General features: G+C 45.3%; 1 protein-coding gene across 5 annotated transcripts in view; it reads left to right on the top strand.

Moving 5' to 3' along the window:
* Positions 1-19,756, top strand: part of ZC3H18 (zinc finger CCCH-type containing 18) — a 62,337-nt gene that overhangs the window by 29,345 nt on the left and 13,236 nt on the right. For all 5 annotated transcript variants that reach the window (XM_037142347.2, XM_037142346.2, XM_037142345.2 and 2 more), the window contains 3 exons: positions 277-434; positions 4,921-5,038; positions 6,444-6,706. In XM_037142347.2, coding sequence (XP_036998242.2) covers positions 277-434; positions 4,921-5,038; positions 6,444-6,706 — 539 coding nt within the window. The remainder of the gene's footprint in view (positions 1-276; positions 435-4,920; positions 5,039-6,443; positions 6,707-19,756) is intronic.

Genomic DNA, 19,756 nt, shown 5'->3' with positions numbered 1-19,756 from the left:
GGAAGCAACTGCCTAAATCACCCTTCCCAGAATGAGTAAGCCCGTGGTGTTGCCTAGTGGGCCTGTCCTGACTGCCAGCTGCAGCTGTGAGTGATGAAAAGTCCCACAGAAAGGCACGCGGGGTCCTCCGTCCACCTGAGGCACTGAGCAGAGACACACTGCCCACTGAGCACCCAGCCATGCCACACTGGCCGAGCTTCTGTGGGACATACCAGGACAGGCTGCCCTTTGTTTTTCCTAACGGTAACTTGTGTCGGCTTCTTCTCACAATGGTAGGTTTTAAAAAAAGCAACCATTCGAAAAGAACAGGAGCCTGATTTTGAAGAGAAAAGGTTTACTGTGACCATTGGTGAAGATGAACGGGAGTTTGACAAAGAAAATGAAGTTTTCCGAGATTGGAATTATCGGATCACAAGAGATGTCAGAGATACCACGTAAGGAATGATTTAAGTCTCCATTCCCCTTTGAAAGAATTAAGTGGTCCCCTGCTGTGTGGGGCTCAGGCCCCGGAGGGAAGCAGCACATTGGTCCCCAAGTCGTGTGGGGGCAGGTATCTGCCCACACTCCCTGGACTAAGAACGATGTCCCTGAGATCATGCCAGATGTTTTGCAGTTGACTTTCCCTAAGTGTTTTGCTTCCGTGAAGGAAAATTTTTATTTTTGTGTCAGGGCCATGTGACTGAGAAGGGCTCATGCCCATTTGGCCTCCTACAAGCTCTGAGGGTCTTTACAGCTGTTCTTGAAGCCCCATAAGTCTTCACCTCTTCCCAAGTTACCCAGGAACAAGGAAAACCTGTGCAATTTGTCACTAAGTCCAGGAGCAGAGGAGTTGTGGCCATTGTCATGGTAAATGCTATCTTGGTTTACTCTACTGGATGCTTAATCTGGCTGGGTGGCTCGGTTAGAGCGTTGTCCCGTGCACCAAAGGGTTGATTTCCCGTCAGCACATACCTAGGTTGCAGGTTCAGTCCCCAGTCAGAAATCGCGTGACATTATAAGTGCAGCACTTACCTCCAAGTGCTCCCACTCCCCATGGAAAGCCCAGGTTTGTTGCACTCACCTCTAAGGGGACAGAAACAGGCCAGGTTTCTCCTGAGCAGCCAGTGCAGTGTGAGCTCAGGTCAGTGATGTGAACTTGCTTTAGCACCCCATTAGTCTTATAGCAACACTTCATTTATTTACGCTTGTTCCTGGAAAGTAACAATCAGTGACTTATGGCTGAAATGATAGTAAAAGGTGCACAGTAAAAAGGAACACATACAATGCTTGTGTTCCAGGATTCGGTAGTGTTGACCTGGACCCAGTAGGCTGTCTCACGCTCCTCTATTCCTGGTTTATGCTCCTCCGGGCTTTCTACTTGCAGAGAGGGGAGGGGAAGGGAGGGTGCTCTAGTGTTCACGCCTGTCATGGCGCTAACAGCTTAGAGGTTGAAGGGTAGAGATTTAAAAAACAGTTAAAACTTTGTGTTCTGATTCTGTGGGGAAAGTACTTGATCACAGGAGTATCTGAGCAAGAACTACATCTACTGCTGGGGGCATATTGCCACGAGTCTTGAGGCCTCTTTATAGTGTAAGTGAAGGTGACGGCACTGTCCTTCTTGCCTGGGCAAGAAGCTTCTGTGACAGTCACAGGAGCCAGTTTATACAGAACCTTCTCTGAGTGTGGTTCTTGTGAGTGGCGATAGAAGAGGCTTTAGAACCTCGGGTTCCACCCTTGACACTCTGTTTCCTGTGCTGGCTGGAGCACAGTCCCAGAAAATGTGCCCAATGGGGAACAGTCTGGTAGGCCTGGTTGTGTGGTGGCCTTGGCTGCACAAGCAGCTGTGCTCTGGCTCTGTCCCACGTTTGATGCCAGGCTGACGGGGCTGCTGCCTCCTCTGTTGGGGAAGATCAATGCTGCGGGACTCTCAGAAGCTTCCGAGAATGGGCCTTTGAGATAGGTTTTTACTTGTATTTTGTTTTTTCAACATCTACTGTGCATCAGAATTAACTAACATTTTTGTAATATGCGTGTGCCAGGCGCCACCTAGACCTGGTCCAGACCTCTGAAAACAGGGTCCTTGCATGTGTGTCATGTGAGAAAGGGGCCCAGCTATTTCTGATGGCACTCAATACAAGGGCTGTGTCAGCCAGGGTCCACCCAGCAGAAGCCAGCCAGCTATTTTAATGGACAGCACTTAACATAAAGACATGCTTTCTAGGTGGCTACAGAAGCAGAAAGAGTAGCTGCCATGGTGAGGGGCAAGGGGAACTGTTAAGACTGAAAAGCTGGGAGAAGGGCCTAGAATTCAGATCTCTTGAGGAGAGAATGTGGGCCAGCCGTGCTGGCATCTTCAAGGTGGGCAACGAGGCTGGAGCTGGGGAAGTGGGAGGAAACTGCCGCTTGGCTACAGAAGGAAACCAGGGCAGAGCAGGCCTCTCCTCCACCCAGGTTGGCCAGCTCTCATGTAAAAGCTGGCAAAGCAGGATGTGCTTTGCAGTGTAGAAGGGTGACTGAGAAACTAAGTTGGAATTTTACAGCAGGCTGTAAAAAGCGACCAAGCCTTAGGGATTCTCATTTACCAGGACTCTGCTGTGTGACTGTGTTGTGCTCGGATGCTCCTTACCCCGTGACACAGCAGGCCTGTGATCAGGGTTACAGTCCAAGTGGGGAAGGTGATAAAGTGACTAAAAGCTGTGGCTCTCTAGGGGTGGCCTCTGGACCACGGTCAGCATCACATGGGAGTTTACTGGAAATGTATTCTTTCAAAGCTGTCCTATCAGAAGTTCTAGGGAGGGTAGATCCCAGCTGGCAGTCTTTAACAAGCACCCCAGGGGATTCTGATGCCCACCAAAGTGTGAGAACCACTGATTTCAATTCCAGAGATACAGGCCATCAGACGTGATTCTGAGTTTTAGAGAGAGAAAAACTGAATACTGTCACGTAGAACCTTCTTAATGTGGTCAGGTTCTGGTCACGTGGAGCTATGTACTTGGTTGTATAACCTGTGGAAAACCTGCCCGTTCAAGAACTCCTGGGGAAGTATTCTGAGATGGCATAGAGAATGGGAAAACTTGTTTTCTAATTCCAAATACTTGTATTTGGAATTAGAATTTACCTAGGAGGATCACTTAGTAAAAATAATGCTTTTCTAGACAGACACATCCCAATTCATATAGCTTTTAAAGTTCCATTTCCACCACTTCGGTCACTTTATTTAAATACCATCTGACTTGTAAGACCTTGTGCACAGGAGTCCTTAAGGAGTGTCATCTCTGAGTGGGGCTGTGGGACACTCTAGCTGGAGTACTCCACTGAGTCCCAAAGATGCACAGGATGTCATCTTCAAGGAATAAGGTCATTGGCCATAGCTCTGTCTGAAATAGAGCTGCTTAGTATGTACCCCAGGCCTAAAAATCCACCCTTGCCAGCTTCCTCCTTTGATATTGTGCCTGAGGTGGCAGTGATTGCCAGATTGAGTTCATGACAGCATTTTATGGACCCCTGCCGGCCCAGGCTCGGTTCTGAGGGACGCAGACGGAGAGTGCCGCATGCCCTTCCCCATCCACTGTATCCTAAAACTGAGAAATCCTGGAGGAGAGAGGCCATTTTTATTTTGCCTAACCAGTTTCCCCAAAACAAATTGGCCTGCACTCCCTCCTTGAGAGGACATGTACCCTCACACCCTTCTGGAAAAGTCTCTGCCTCAGGGACTGTTTTTTTTCCTTTCTGTGTAGCAGATGTGGTCCTGCAGGCCTCTTTGTGTAGTTCCTGATTATTGTCATTAAATAATGACATTGTTTATTAATGTCATTAAATATTATCTGAGTGGTGTGAGGGTTAAATTGTCAGGAAGATGTCTGGCTGTTTGGGATGAGAATGAGCTTTGTCCTTGGGCAGAGGCAGCCTTGGATTACGTCTGGCAGGGGTGCTGGGAACACTAAAGGAGAGATTTCCTAGAAATCAGCCAGCAGAGAAGGACATGAAGATGACTGGGGATGGCAGCAACTTTTGTGTCTTTCAAGAGCATTTGAAAGTTTTCCTCAAATAGCCCTGGCTGATGTGGCTCAGTGGATTGAGCGCCGGCCTGCAAACCAAAGGGTCATGACTGGGTTACCAGCCAGGTCCCCAGTAGGGGGTACATGAATTGTTTGTGTATAAGGTGTTGGTTTCTGTATGTTAGTTTTTCTTTGTCTGCTTTACTAGGCTCTGGCTGTTTGAATTAGGTTTATCATCAGGTCTCAATTTTTCAGGCATAACATTATTAATTTTGCAAATGGAGATCATTTCACTCCTTTTCCCATTATGCCTCTCTTGGACACCTCTAGTCTGATGGCATTGTCAGTGCCTCCAGCATGATGTTGGGTCACTGGGGAGGCAGCCCAGTCTTAAAGAAATGCCTCCCCTGTTCCCTGAAGTAAGATGTTGGCTTTATTTATTTACTTTTAGAGAGGGGAAAAGGAGTGAGAAAGAGAGGGAGAGAAACATTCAAGAGATAACATCCGTCGGTTGCCTCTCACATGCCCCCCCATCTGGGGACCTGCCTGCAGTCCAGGCATGTGCCCTAATTGGTAATTGAACCAGTGACTTCATTTCACAGGCCAGTGCTCAAGCCACTGAGCCACTCAAGCCAGAGCTATTTCCTGTTTTTTGAGTATTTTCATTAGGAAGGGGTATTGAATTTTTGTCATTTTCAGTATTGTAGACATTTTCATTATCTATAAATAGAATCCTATGACTTTTCTCTTTAGGTCTATATGAGATATACTCATAAATGTCCTAATAGTGACTGAACCTTTCATTCCTGGAATAAATCCCACCTAGTCATGGTATATTATTCTTAATGTTTAGGATTCTGTTTGCTAACATTTTTATGTAGTATGTTTGCAATACTATTTTTAAGTGAACATATTTTATTTGTTTTGTTTGTTTGTTTTTCAGACTTGAGCCTTATGCAGATCCTTATTATGACTATGAAATAGAACGGTTCTGGCGTGGTGGGCAGTATGAGAATTTTAGGGTGCAATATACAGAAACAGAACCGTACCACAATTACCGGGTAAGTAGGACTTACATTTGTAGATCTGAACTTCACTAATTGATTTGTTAAACTCACCCTCTTTTTTATTTATAGTACTTTATGTGAGCTTAATTATGTTGGCACAGTATACTAACTCCCAAATTGACTCTGAGGAGCTAATTCAGATCCACAGATCAAATTTGTGGTGGTTTGAACAGAGACTTCCTCTGGTTTATCTGTGTTCTTGCTACATTTTTTTTGTTTCTTTGTTTTGTTTTGTTTAATTAAATTTGCTAATTGGATTGTTGATACAAGTTTGCAGGGGAGTGTGTTCTACTCTCTTAAGAGTTAATTTTTCAGGCTCCTTAGTAATAGTGTTTATAATTGTCATGCTTAACCAGTTAGGTGCATTCCTTTGTGCTTCTGCCAACCATTCCTTAGTCTAATGGACAGCCACTCTGTATTAGTATTTCTATTGAGAGTTTAGTATATCTGTGAATGTATGTGCTTAAGCCTTTGAGTCCCTAGTCTTATGCCTTTGGGTGATATGAAAAAGCTGCCACTAGGAAGAGGTCAGTTAGAGGCAATTTAGTAGTTTTTGTGCTGTGACCTGTGTGACGGAGTCATACATTTTTAGGACCAAAAGAAGGTGACTGCCCTGGGAACTCATCAAATGGTGTACTTGTAGAGAAGCAAGGACCCTGGTTGACCATCTGTGCCCCTCAATCCAGTAGAGCAGATTCCTCACTGGGGCTGTGGTACAGGGGGCAGTGCCTTGTGCCAGGTAGGGCAGCCTCGGAAGTAGCAGGGACCTGCTAGAGTCCCTTCCACCACATTTCTCCATTGTATCCCAGGGGCAGGTGGGCCGGCATGAAGGTCAGCAGTGCACTTCATTTCTGCACAGACCACCTAAAGCTCAGAGAACCTGTCAATGTGCTATGGTCTGTGCATTATTCACTTTTAACTGGGAATATTAGAGCAGATAAATGATTGAGAATAAAATGATGGTTCAGAAAGGTGTTCGATGATTGTGTTAGAAATGTAAGAGCCACCATTTTGGGATGCCCGCACAGTTCCAAACACCACTAAGCAGAGCGCTTTAGGTGTCCCGGGTCTGAGCCTTTGTGAAGTCTCTACACGTGAAAAGCCAAAGCCAGGGAGGCCTGTGGGATCATATGCTGGCAGCCAAAATTTATACCAGGCCTTGCATGCTGATTAGTCTAGAATTAGATGTTGGAAGAGTTCACTCTTAGATTGTGTTCCACTCTAATTTGGCATATAATTTATTTTTTAACATTGTGTTTTAAGGAGAAACTGAAAGAAAATTACCATCAGAGATTGTTCCCTAATCTTCATTTGCTTGCTCTTTTGCATTTTCTCTATAACTTCCATTATAAGTGTTTAAATTGTAGCTGGTGTCTATGTGTTTGGCTTTTCAACAAAGGAACGGGAAAGGGAAAGAGAGCGAGAGAACAGACAGCGGGAGCGGGAGCGAGAGCGAGACCGCGAGCGGGAGCGCCGGCAACGGGAGCGTGAGCGGGAGCGGGAGCGGGAGCGGGACAAGGAACGGCAGCGGAGGAAAGAAGAGTGGGAGCGAGAGCGAGCCAAGCGGGACGAGAAGGACAGACAGCACAGAGACCGAGACAGAGAGAAGGAGCGGGAGAAGGAAAAGGAGAAGCCAAAGCCCCGCTCCCCACAGCCACCAAGGTAGGCCACCCGCCACTGGGCTCCGTGCTGGGGTCCAGCATTCCAGATTGTGGGGCCCCGAGAGGAAGGACCTGCAGCTCCTGTGTTGGCCCTGCCTGATTTCCACACCTGTGCCCAGAGTCTCAACGTCGATCGCTGAAGAAATGTTAATGTGTTTTCGTGAGTAGTTGCTGCCCCATCATGTAAGGTGCATGTTATGAAACATGTACTGTCCACCACCATATGTCCTAAATTAGGAAATTCTTGGATTCCCAGTTCACCTGGGGCTTGGAAGAAGGAATTAGGAACTGTAGGATGTGCTAGTTTCTGGCCACAGTGTGGCACTCTAGCGGCTTGAATGCAGGACCTTGAGTCTCCCAGTGGACCACTGGCCTCTCTCCACTGAGCTTGTTCTGGGTGGCAGGTCCCATGCTGCGCTGTGAGAGCTGCCAGTTGGACTGCTGTGGTGGGCTGCGAGGACATGTCCCACAGCAAAGGCCCAAGGGCGAGGCAGGCTCTGGGGCTTTGCACAGCTTTTCTTTCTTTTTAAATGTATTTAAATACTGAAGCAGAACAGGTGGTCCACATTAAAAAATCATAGAACTTGGTGAAATTTTGTGAGTTTTTTTAGTTTTAGTGATATGTAATTCACAGATCATGCAATATACCCATTTAAAATGTACAAATTCAACAGTTATAGAGTATACAGAGGTTGGTGGGGCTATCGCCACAGTTTTAAAACACCTTTGTCCCCACAAAAGAAACCTTATACCTATTAATAGTTACTCCCCATTTTCCCCCAAACATCCATCTGACTCCTGGCAACCACTAGTTCACTTTCTTTCTCTGGATTTGCTTATCATGGACATTTCATACAAACAGAATCACACGGACATTTGGGTTGTTGCTCCCATTTGGGTACGATGACTGAACTTTCATGTATAGGTTTATGTGTGAATATAGTTTTGATTTCTTTTGGGTGAAAACCTAGGAGTGGAATTGCTGGGTCATGTGGTAAGTATGTTGAACCTTTTGAGAAAGGTTAAGACTTTTCCAAAGTAGCTGCAACGTTTTACATTCCCGCCAGACATGTCTGAGGGTTCCACTTTCTTCCTTATCCTTGCAAACACTTGTTACCTTTTTTTTTTTTAAGATTTTATTTATTTATCTTTAGAGGGGAAGGAAAGGAGAGATGGAGAGAAATATCGATATATGGTTGCCTTTCGTGCATCCCCCACTGGGAACAGGGTACCTGCAGGCAACCCAGGCATGTACCCTGACTGGGAATCTAACCTCGATGACTGGTGATGTAGAGCACTTTTTCATATATCTGTTGATTGTATGTCATCTTTGGGAAATGTCTAGTCAGATTCTTTGCTCATTTTTTAAATTTTGTTTGTTTTTAAGATTTTGTTTATTTTTAGAGAGAGGAAAAGGGAGGGAGAAAGAGAGGGAGAGGCATATTCCCTGACTGGAAAGTGAACCAGTGACCTTTTGGCTTTGCAGGAGGACACCCAACCAATTGAGCTACACTGCTCAGGGCTGTCCTTACTTATTGAGCATTTATGGCTTCCTTGTAAAGTATAAGTTGACCTTGTATGCAAGAATTTATTTCTGGGCTCTCAAGTTTATTCCATTGATCTATGTATCTGTTTTTTATTGTCAATACCATACTGTTTTGATTACTATAGCCCTGTGGCATAGTTTAAAATTTGGGAAGTGTGCCACCTCCAACTTTGCTGTCCTTACTCAGGATTGCTTGGCTATTTTGGGGTCTCTTGATGTTCCATACAAATTTTAGGGGGTTTTTCCCTAGTTTTATGAAAAATGCCATTGATATTTTGATAGGAATTATATTGAATCTATAGATCACTTTGCTGGTAGTATGGACATTTTAACAGTATTCATTCTTCCAGTACATGAGCACAGAGTATCTATTTGTGTCTTTCATCAATGTCTGGTATTTTTATTGTAGATATTCTTCATCTCCTTGGTTAAATTTATTCCTAAGTATTATTTTGGATGCAATTATAAATGGGGTTGTTTCGTTTCTATATAGTTTGTTATTAGTGTATAGAGATGCAGCTGATTTTCATATGTTGATTTTGTATTCTGCAACTGTGCTGAATTTGTTTATTAACTCAGTTTTTCTGGTGGATGAAACCAGGCAATCATCCATTTTCTTGACCTTGATTAGACAAGCTCCTTTCCTGTGTACAGTTGTGTTTCTGAAAGTAAATGTCAATACTGTATAGTCTTTCATTTTAGGATTATGTGTGGCTGCATCGGAACACTTAGTTGTGATAAGTGCCAGTTTTGACTGTTTCCATCTAAATTGCAATGACTTGACCTCCCTAAATTCGTTGTAATTTTTTTTGCTTTCCTAACTTTAGGCAAAGTGATATCCTTAAAGAACTTCAAGGGTAAATTACATATTCTGAGAGGGTTAGTTGTTTAAAAGGCTGCTTTGATCGATCTGTTACAATAATCACTCTTTAAATTTGAATAGAAAAGCTTGATTTTGGTCTTTAGTTGTCGGTCCTTTTAAAGACCCTTACTGATAGAAGCCCTTTCCCCAGAAATGCACAGTGTTTCCAGCATGGACTCTGTCCTAGGGCCGTGTTCCCCACTTGGACGCTGCTGGGAGATGAGGCCTGGTGCCCTTCTGCTCACATTCACCAGCTTCGCCCACCCCTTTGCTGTTCATTAAGTGCCTTCTGGCCTCAGCCTTTCCTCTGCCATTCCCTCTGCCCTGGTGTCTTCAGGGCTTTGCTCAAATCCCACTACTCAGAGAAGTTGCCCCACTCACTCTTCCTGTCTTCCCACCTGCTGTATTGTCCCTCATGGCTGTTATCACTTGTTGCCCTTCTAGAATGTAATCCCTGGTAGACATTGCAGTCTTGGAGCTGGACTGCAGTGTCCACCAGGGCACTGGCTGGCATTAAAACTAGTGCTCATGAACATTTGATGGGGCCATAAATGAGTTTTGGATTTTGTAGCAGCCTGCGTTTTTACCTTATCTGGCACAAATGAGTGCTGTAGACCAAGTAAAATTGCAGATCGAGTTCTGCAAACAGAACTAACTCAGCCTGCTTTCCAGATTCATAAATGGCTGTTTTCATGCATATCCAGATCCCTGGTCTTGGAAGCAGAGGCACAAGACAGACTAGCAAGCGATGTCTAGGGTATCACTGACCATGTAGCTCCGTGGTTTCCTAATCACATCAGCTAGTCCACTTCTGTGGTTTTGCAGTTTACAAGCATATTTACTCAGGCTACAGACCCCTTCCCCAGCCCTTGCTAACATGTTAGGCTTGCTTATTTCCAAGAAGCCAAGCAGTTTTTCCAAGTCAGATATCTGTATTTCCAGCTGAGGGACCCAGGAGAGTGGTTTTATGCCTATGAGAGTATATTTTGGAGAGCCATATTGTAGGACAGCCAGACAAGTCGGCTGTGCTTCTCTGCTTGTTACTGATTCATGGTACAAACACTCGTCTAGTGCTTGCTCACTATTATCTCCAGTATCGCCTGACCTTTGTAAAAGAAAGTATATACGAATCCAAAAAAAAGTGATTTAAAAGCAGTGGCATTTACTGGTTTGGCCCCCAAACAGCAGATTGCTGTGAACAGCCTCCAAATCCTGTTTGCACAATCATAGATTTGGAAGTGAGGAAAGTAACTCAGCTGAATTACTAGGTCAATGTTCAGGAAGCTTGACTAAATGAGTTCTTCCTAAAATCTGATGGAGCTTTTCTCACCAAACTAGGCTGATCTGTTCTCCATGCCACCCCACCCCTACCCCCCATTTCTTACTTGGTTTGTCCCTTCTTTTCCTCTCCAAACTCCCACTTGTGCTTCTGTGGGCCTCCACCCCCAGTACCCACTGCCATCAGCAGAGGTGGGGCACTCCTGTCATTTGATTTAGATTTAGCCTGTCTCACTGATGCTAGTGTTGAACTCCATCGTTGATTCCCCTGCTTGGAGCTCCATCAGCCTCATTACCAGCCTAAGGGTTGGGGTTTCACCAGAGCAGAATTTCCAGTGCAGCCTCCTAGTTTCTTTGCGTTGATCAGCCAGAGCTGGCATGACCACTGCAGGAAGTGGCTGAATTTCCCTGCAGTAATGCTTTTATATGATCTCCCTTTTACAGAAGAGCTTACTTATTTGGCCCCTGACAGGCTAGATGAAAAGAACTTTTCTCACCTAATATAGGAGGATGACTGACTACATTAAGAAAGAGCCACTTGGGTGGCTTTTGTCTTCAGCCACTGTGTGAGGACAGAATCTGTACTGGAAATCTTATTCACAGGGTCTATGGACCTAAGTAGGAGTGGACAGTGCTAAACTTTAATAAAGTATGGTGGTCCTTCTGTTTCGTCTGCACCAGCAAGAGCTTTAAGGCCAGATACCCCATTACTGGGAGAGAGAGGCACAAACCAGCGAGATACCAGGGGCTCCCTTCTTCCCCCACCTGTCAGCCCCCTTTTTTGTGGTTCTCCCTCACCTGCCCCATATGTACCCCTCTGACAGGTCATTGGTAAGCTGTCTTTCAGATGTCTACCTCAGGGATTTTTCAGTGTTTCTGTAGACCTCCCAGGCTAGATGCAGTGTCACTGTATTTAGTGAGAGCATCACTCGTCACCCATGTAACTACACCTTTTGAGAACTTTTGCTCACTCTTATACTGGTGCTATTTTTCAATAGAGCGGAACCTTTTAACAATAACCTCTATGCAATTCTAAAGAATGCATCTATGTAAATAGGCAAAAATTCTTTTATGAAACCTCTGTCTACTCTTTACAGCCAAGCCAGTGTCTGTGCTTTCTGTGTGGAGCTGAGGAGGGAAAGTAGGACATCCTTTGGCATAGACAAATTAATTGTATTCTAGATACAAGTAGTAACTGGGGCCTTGCTGGAGGAATTTCTCAGACTACCTGTGCATTTGAGGTTTAGTGCCCCTCGAAGTTGAAATGGTAGGCTCTTCATTTCCTAGGACACTTGCTTAATCCTCATAAGGGAGTACCTGTTCCCGCCCCTTTTCTCACACTCACTAAAGCTTAGTTGTTTCCTAGTTTCTTAGATAGGTTTCTGGTCACCTAGGGCTGCCAGCATCCTGTGCAAGGCATGTCCATGCAGTGTTGGGTGGACTGTCAGTTCACCCTCATGGTTGCCCTGGTACTATCATGCTAACCTGTGGGTCTCCAGTTTCAGGCACACCAAGGGTCTCAGGGTGGGTTGGGGGGCATGTATAGTCTTCTTCAAAGGGGTTTATAACTCCGTCTCAAAGGCTCAGAACCACTGCTCTAGGGCAGGGAGTACCTGGGTTAGGGAGGATAATGGCAGTTAAACATGGACCACCACCCTGTATGTTTCTGTCCAGCTCAGACTCACCCTTACAGCAGTGGCTGAGGCTATGTGGCCCTCTGCCACCCCAGAAAGAAGGATGACAGTCACATAGTCACTCAAGTCTGCTTTGACTGGTCTGTGAGATATTTGTGTGTGTACACACATGGTTTCCCTCAGCTTATGGCAACTTTTTCCCTCCCTGTTGTCTTGGGCACAAGCCTCTCCTCTGGCCATGCCTAACATGGTGCTAGACCTCTCAGTTTCCTCTCTGCTTTGTCTCAGAGAGACAGTGGGTGGTTTATCACCCCCTTTCAGTGCCTTCTCGTTGATATGCACATCTTATATGGTGAAATTCACTGATTCCCTGAACTTGAACATTAAGAGTTGGGAGTGATTGTACCTAGGCCCCCGTGGTGGTGGTATAGCATGCACTGGCTGTCCCGATTGGGTCAGACAACCACACCTGGACTGCCGTCAGCAACCACGCAGGATGTGCATAACCCGGGGAAGCAGTGTGGTGCTGTGATGGGCAGGTTTCGGGCCTCCCACTCCATTCCCGGTTCTGTCGTTACCCTGGTGCTCCCTGATGAGCCAGGCAGTCAGACTGGTCCGAGTTAGATTCCCCAGCACTTACACTCAGCTTCAAAATCAGCACTGACCTTTCTGTTACACAAAAGACACTCCCCAGACAATTTAATAAACCTGTTTTACCTTTCTAATCTCTCATTCTGCTCTGTCCTGGGCAGAGCTTAATTTCTTGACTTGGAGAAAGTGCTTGTGCCCACAGCGTTTTTGAGAAAAAGCGTACCCTATTTAATTTCTTGGCTCCTTACACACTGAATTTTTCAGAAGTTGCCCGACTATTTGATCAAGATGGAAAGATAAATAGTTGTCTCTCATGCATTTAAGGCTGAGTATAGACATCCGATACAGGTAGGAATGAGATAATACCGATGCATCCAGACACAGTCACGAATCAGACATGGTTAAGCCTGTTGGCGCCTTACTCTGTTTACAGGTGCAGCGGTATGTTTTCACCATGGGGACCAGGGGTGGGAAGTGGAGGAATGGCATCAAGAACCTAAGGCAGTGGTCATGGTCTCAGACATTCAGAAAATGTATTTAAATGACAAGTCCTCACCGTGGAAATAGGAAGTCTTAGTGCACACCTCTCGAAACAGCACGGACTCGTTGTTGTTGTTCGCAGTTACAGTTTTCTTAGATTTACGTGCTTGTGATAAAGTTTAAACATGTTTTCAAAATCTAAGGATTAAAGCGACGGGTCTTTTCATTCCCAGGTCACTCCTCACTGGGGACAGCCTGTCTGTCCGTCCCCCCACCTTCTCAAGCCTCCCTTGAAAGAACTGTCACCTGTGATGGCAGTCCTTAGTGTAAGTCCGCAGACCCTTGGAATGCCCTATTCCATCAGGCCCCCCAGTCAGGGTTCTGGGACTTGCTCTGGGCCCCACTGACTCAGCATGCATTGCCATATGTCCTGAGAAGGACACAGAATTGAGAAATGTGAATAGGAAATACAAGTTAGATCACATTCTTACTTGTGTGTAGTCCCTAAGAGAGGGCCACACATCATGGTAGACTTCGGAGGAGCGTTTACAGCCAGCTGGGTGGATCATAAAAAGTAATGATAGTCCTCTGTGGGGAATGCATGGGACTTCATGCAAGGTGGGCATTCCAGAGGGAGGAATGGATTGGGGTTCAGCATTTCTTCTTTTGGCAGAGGTCCACCCAGGTGAGCTGGGAATAGGAGCCTCCTAATTTGTATGGCATGGGACAGGAAGAGATTCAGAGGCAGTGTGCACTTGGGTTCCAGGCAGGTGGGGCCACCAGGATAGTCCAGGAAAGGGGCATGGCAGCCCCAAGCGTACCCGGGGACTTCTGTGGGCAGTTCTGCTCAGTGTTAAGGGAGGTGAGCAGTGTAATGCTCCACAAAGGTTCCCGGATGAACTAGCAGAGAGGAGCTGCTATGAAAGGTGTTGTGTTTCTCCAAAATGACTGTGAGTGGGTTCAGTGAGAAAATCAACGTGTTTCAAATTCCCTTGCCCTGTGTCTTTATTAGATGTTTAACCCTTTAGATTTCAGAGGAGAACCTTTATCCTGTGTATCTTTTTTTTACCTTTGACCCCAAACCTGGCATCTGCCCAGGTTGGAGTTTCCAGATGTGCTCACTCTGGCGACCTTGCATCATTGGTACTAACACCTCTGGGCTGATGTAAGATGTGAGCTCCTCCTGAGTTGACTCAAGGCCCCTTTGTTGTGCTTTGTTGTGACATTTTTGTTTGACAGTCACAGAACAGCCGACCTCTCTGCTCCTTGGAGACTCTCTCAGTGGCCTTGAACAAAGGATCAGCTGCTGGGAGTAAGGTTGTGTCCTAGCTATGCTTAGTTAAGGCCACTTCCTCTGTCAGCAATTACTGAAGGGCTTTTTCCCCCTCTCTTTTTAGAAGTGTTTATGCAGATTCCAAATTCGTTCTGCCAGCTCTTGACGCCAATATTCTTGACTGAGGTCTTACCTTGCTAGCTGTTTCCATTCAGTTGGGTTTTCTTCCTTTCCACGTCTTTAGCTTTGGTTGGTGGCATGTGTGAAAATGGTGGCAAGCCTGCCCTTTTCCATTTGGGTGTAGTTTGTTTTTCTAGTTTACCAGGCTCTCATCTGGGGTATTGTCAGTTGAGAGAAGCACTTTAGCTTTGGGTGTCTTGGGCTGTCTCAGAAACAGAAGCAGCCCTGCTTCTCTGCCAGTGGGTCAAGGTACCAGCATGGCCCCACTGCCTGAGCAGACTTGTCTGGCCACCTGGGGACCAGGGTCATAGGTTCCATGGTCAGAGGTGCCAGCTTCACCAGAATTCCAGGGCACATCAGCCTAGGCCCTGTCCCTAAGTATCGCTCCCTTACAAACTGGGTCGCGTTTAATTTGCTGCAGTGCATAAGACGACGTCTGCTGGCCCTGGTGGTGTTTTGTTTAGAGATGGTTGAGGACTGACATTTGTGGCATTGTGCTCTTCATGAGCTACATGACACTCCAGTGCCTGTAGTCAGTGGGCAGGGGCACTTTCCTACTTTTCAGGTTCTTTTTTTTTTTTTTTTTTTTTTTAAGATTTGATTTATTTTTAGAGAAGAAAAGAGGGAGAAAGGGAGGGAGAGAAACATCAGTGTATGGTAGCCTCTCACACACCCCCTATTGAGGACCTGGCCTGCAACCCAGGCATGTGCCCTGACCAGGGATCCCACCAGTGTGACCCTTTAGTTCGCTGGCCAGCACTCAGTCCACTGAGCCATGCCAGCCAAGGCTCTTTTGAGGTTCTTAAAAGAGATGACAACACATCACTAAAATTAATTATTAGTAAAATTCCTGAGAGTAAGTACTTGTCAACGGTATTAAAAGATTTTCTTTGCAGAAATGGAAAAAAATTTAAGTAATATTTGGGATGTTTTTGTAATAAATGTAAACCATGATAATTTAGGAAAGTTTTAAAAGCTTTCTAAAGGATAAAGAGAAAGAGAAGAAAAGCTGACTTGTTGATAACTCCTGCTGTTTCAGATTGGCCACACTCCCAAACTGACTGAGAGTTTACGAGCAAACCTGTTTTATTATTGGGGAAGGGCAGTCCCCTTTGCCCTTCCCCAATATAATGTGAACATTTTTCTCAAATGGAATTTTTTAATGAAGTTTTTATTGATAATTAGTTAATTTGGTCATTCTTTTCAAAACATCTACCATTAAGCCCTGGTTGGTGTGACTTAGTGGATTGAGTGCTGGCCTGCAAACCAAAGAGTCCCCAGTTCTATTCCCGGTTAGCACACATGCCTGGGTTGCAGGCTGGGTCCCCAGTGAGGGGCACTTGAGAGGCAACCACACATTGATGGTTTTTTCTCCCTCTCTCTCTCTCTCAAAATAAATAAATAATAAAAATTTAAACTCTACCGTTACAATAAATGCTTTAACTTTTGCATCCAAGTCTGAAAACATGCCTTTCTGGTTTGGGTCCCCCAAGTCTGGGGACCTAAACCCCTTGGGCCTCAGCACATTAGTATTTGACTGTTGGGAACTGCTCTGCCTGGTTTCAGGAATCGTAACTGCCCCCCATGGCTAAGGATGTGAGCGGCCTCTGGAATGCGAGCCACAGGAGACAGGAGACAAAGCTTGTCTCCGGTAGCAAACACTGCTTCTGCTTCCTCCCCCTGCCCCCAAAGCATGGTCTGATCATCGATGATGGGTGCGACCCCTCAAAGGGGGGTCGACCTAAGACGGACACCATCACTTGGGAGGCCATCATGGAAGGACTTGGTAGGCTGTGACAAAGAGGGAGCAATGGATCCTTGTGTGCCTGCTGCCGCCCTTCCCTCCCCCCCCAGCTATTCTGACATAGCCCGAGTCCCCAGGTCCTCTGGGAGAAGCCCTTCCTGGCTCTAATCCACTTAAGCCTGAAAATGTGGGAGGTAGTGCGGCTCTTTGCCTTGCTAGAGTGGATCCTGGGTAATCAGACATAAGAAAATTCCTAAAAATCCTGTGAAACCTGCTTTGCTAAGAGTGCTTTCATTCATATGTTAAGGGTCTGAGCAGGAAATGAGTATGTCTCCCAAAGTTTCTGCAACTCCCTTTCCTGACAGACACTGACTCAGACTAAGCCCTCAGATTTCTCTGAAATTTTATCTACTATTTAATCCTTGCCGCCCTGTATTCCTGTGTATCACAAGCCAATAAAAGTCCCTGGAGGAAGGGAGGGGCTCCTGGCCTTTTTCCTCTGAGAAACTGGCCACCTCTCCTCCCCAAGCAGATTATGTCTTGGTAGTGTTACTTTCATCCGTGGCGGACAGGGGGACTTGTGAGCAAAGTCACCCCCACATTTGACTCTGATGCCTGCAGAGTCACTCATTAACACAGTGATTCCTGAGCTTCATTTTGTGCCAACTGCATGATTTTCTATATCCAGGTACCCCCAACATTATTTAAAATACTTTCACTTTTTAAAGTGTAGTCACGGCCAGGCTTGTTACGTCAGGGGAGGGTGGCCCCAGCCATTTGCTCCATCTGTGTAGGACTTGCACCAGGGATGATGTATTTAGGCCCATCCATGGCACCAGCCCAGAAAATGAGAAACTAGGGACACCGCCAGGCCTTGTTCTAATACTGTTAAAGGAGCCAGCTCAGTTTGAAACTCATAGTCTTATCTTCAGAGTGAATGAAAAATTCTTCCTAGTGAGGAAATGTTGCCTCTAAAAGATGAGGGAGGCCTGTGTGTGGCCCGAAGTGGTTTTCTTTTCCATGCTGTGATGGGGTCAGTATTTGGCATTCTTTTTCCTTCCTCTTCACTACAGCAAGAACTTCAGTACTGTCATGAATGTATCGTGAATTATTCCCTTGGTTTCCATCTGTTCCTCTCTCTCTGTATGAGGAGGGCTGAAAGCTGACAGAGCTGGGCCACTTTGATGACTAACGAAAAACCTAGTGACCGAGGTGTTCCATTTCCTATTGCATTTTTAGAACTAAAATGACACAGGAAGTGTGAAGGTGAAAGCAGCTCCCGCTGGCCTATGACAGGCTGGATTTGTCAGACAGGTTTTGCCTCCTTCCTGGATTACTTCTTCACTTACAAGCTTATGTGGTAATGTGTTTCAGGGATTGGGCCAGGGTAACAGGGATTTTATGCCTCAGTTCAGGGCGTCCTCAGGGCAGTTTTTAAAGGGTGTTGTTCCTGGTTCGAGACTCTGGGCAAATAGTAGGCATAGAAATTTCTAGTCAGTGGACTGATTGGTTTTAAAGGTCTGAATGTGTCAACAGGCAATGGTTTTTATATGTTATGGTATAATGTAATTAGATGCTGGTCATAGCAAGGCCAAATATAAGCCAAGATGGCTGGGTGAATTTGTAGTATAACTAAAAATCTACCCCCACCAGGTAGTAAACTCTTATCCTGTGCTGATACCCATGAAAGGAGACATGAATATAGCAAGGTGATATTCATAAGTTTAATCACATTCTAATCCAAAGCCCAGTGGGACTTGGGGAGAAGGGTCTGATTGTGTTACTAAAGATCCTCTGTAGATAAAAATAGGCATGATGTGCCAGGCAGTCTTTGAAAGGTAAGAGGATTGGAAATTTTAACTACAAATGTTCCTCAACTCACAATGGGGGTTACATCCCAATAAGTCCACTGTAAATTAAAAGTATTGTAAGTCAAAATTGCACTTAATACATCTAACTACCGAACATCTAGCCCAGCCTGCCTTAAATGTGCTTTGTTCAGAACACTCACATTAGCCTACAGTTGGGCAAAATCATTTAACAAAATGAATACACTATAGCATCTTGGTTGTTGACCCTTGTGATTTCATGGCTGACTAGGACCTGCCCCTGCCCAGCATCACAAGAGAATATGTCATGCCAGATACCACTGGCCTGGGAAAAGACAGAATTTTGAAGTAGTTTCTACTGAATGTGTATTTCACACTACCATGAAGCTGAAAAATAAGTTGTGAACCATTATAACTTGGGGACCATCTGTATATTGGTGACCTATTTGCAGATACGATTCTGCAATGGGAATAGATTAATGGGAGAGCTCAGCCCATGAGCTCTTCCCCTCAGAGTAGGAACTTTAATGTTCATCAAAGGTGGCATCACATTACAAACCATTTGGAAAAGAGCACTGGTTAGCCAGTGCTTCAAGAATGTCAAAAAAAAAAAGAAACTCCAGATCAACTAGAAGAAAAATTAAAGTAAATATGACTTGCAGTGGAGGACTATATCAGGGTTAAGGAAGCTGCACAAGAGAAGGGAAAGGAATTTCTTTGACAGTTGAAGTGTTATTATGCTCTGTATGTCAAACACTACCACCAAACACCTTAAAAAGCAAATAGCCTGGGAATGGGTTCCAGTTCTTCATAAACGAAGAGCTTACTAGAAAGCCAGCCAAGACAAGGCAGACGACCAGAACTCACAGGTGCCAGGAAGCACAGGAGACAGAGCCCTGCAGCCATTGGCAGTGCCGCCGGGAGCAAACAGTAGCCCATTTCTGAGAGTGCAGTTGTTGGCTTCCAGTCAAGCTCATCAGGTTACAACTGCATCTGCAAAATACTGTGCTGCATTTTAGCATTTAGTGAGAATAGCATTTAGTATGAACCACCCAGGCCTTGAGATCCTTGTTCTTTCTAGCACAGTTGCCAGGATTATGGGGTTATTTTTATCTGGTGTTGCTGATGGTGCTTCACTGGTAACAGAGGAGCCCGGCATTGCTGAGAAGGAGTTAAATGGGCACCTCTTACTGGTGAAAATGTTTGACAGTTACAAGTCACTTTCTCTTTAGGGGAAAATGTTTGACAGTTTACCACGAACTTGTAAGATGCTTATCTCCTTTGACCTGCTAGTTTCACTTTTTTAGGAATTCACCTTTTAAAAAAAAGATGTCCATGAGTTTTGTATTTAGAGCCATTTTAATGTTATTTGTGGGTTTATTTTTAAATTTAGTTTTATTTTTTGTTAAAGATGTATTTATTTATTTTCAGAGAGAGAAGGGAGGGAGAAAGAAAGAAAGAGAGAGAAATATCAGTCAGGTGCCTCTTACTCACTCCCAAATGGGGACCTGGCCCGCAACCCAGGCATGTGCCCTGACTAGGAATCTAGCAGGTGACTTTTTGGATCTCAGGCTGGTGCTCAATCCACTGAGCCACACCAGCCAAGGCTGTGTGTGGTTTATTTTGTTTTGGTT

This window comes from Artibeus jamaicensis, unplaced genomic scaffold (assembly GCF_021234435.1).
Source record: "Artibeus jamaicensis isolate MK-2021 breed Jamaican fruit bat unplaced genomic scaffold, CSHL_Jam_final contig_464, whole genome shotgun sequence".
In the NCBI taxonomy this organism is placed as follows: domain Eukaryota; kingdom Metazoa; phylum Chordata; class Mammalia; order Chiroptera; family Phyllostomidae; genus Artibeus; species Artibeus jamaicensis.
This window is presented reverse-complemented; position numbering and strand designations above follow the sequence as displayed.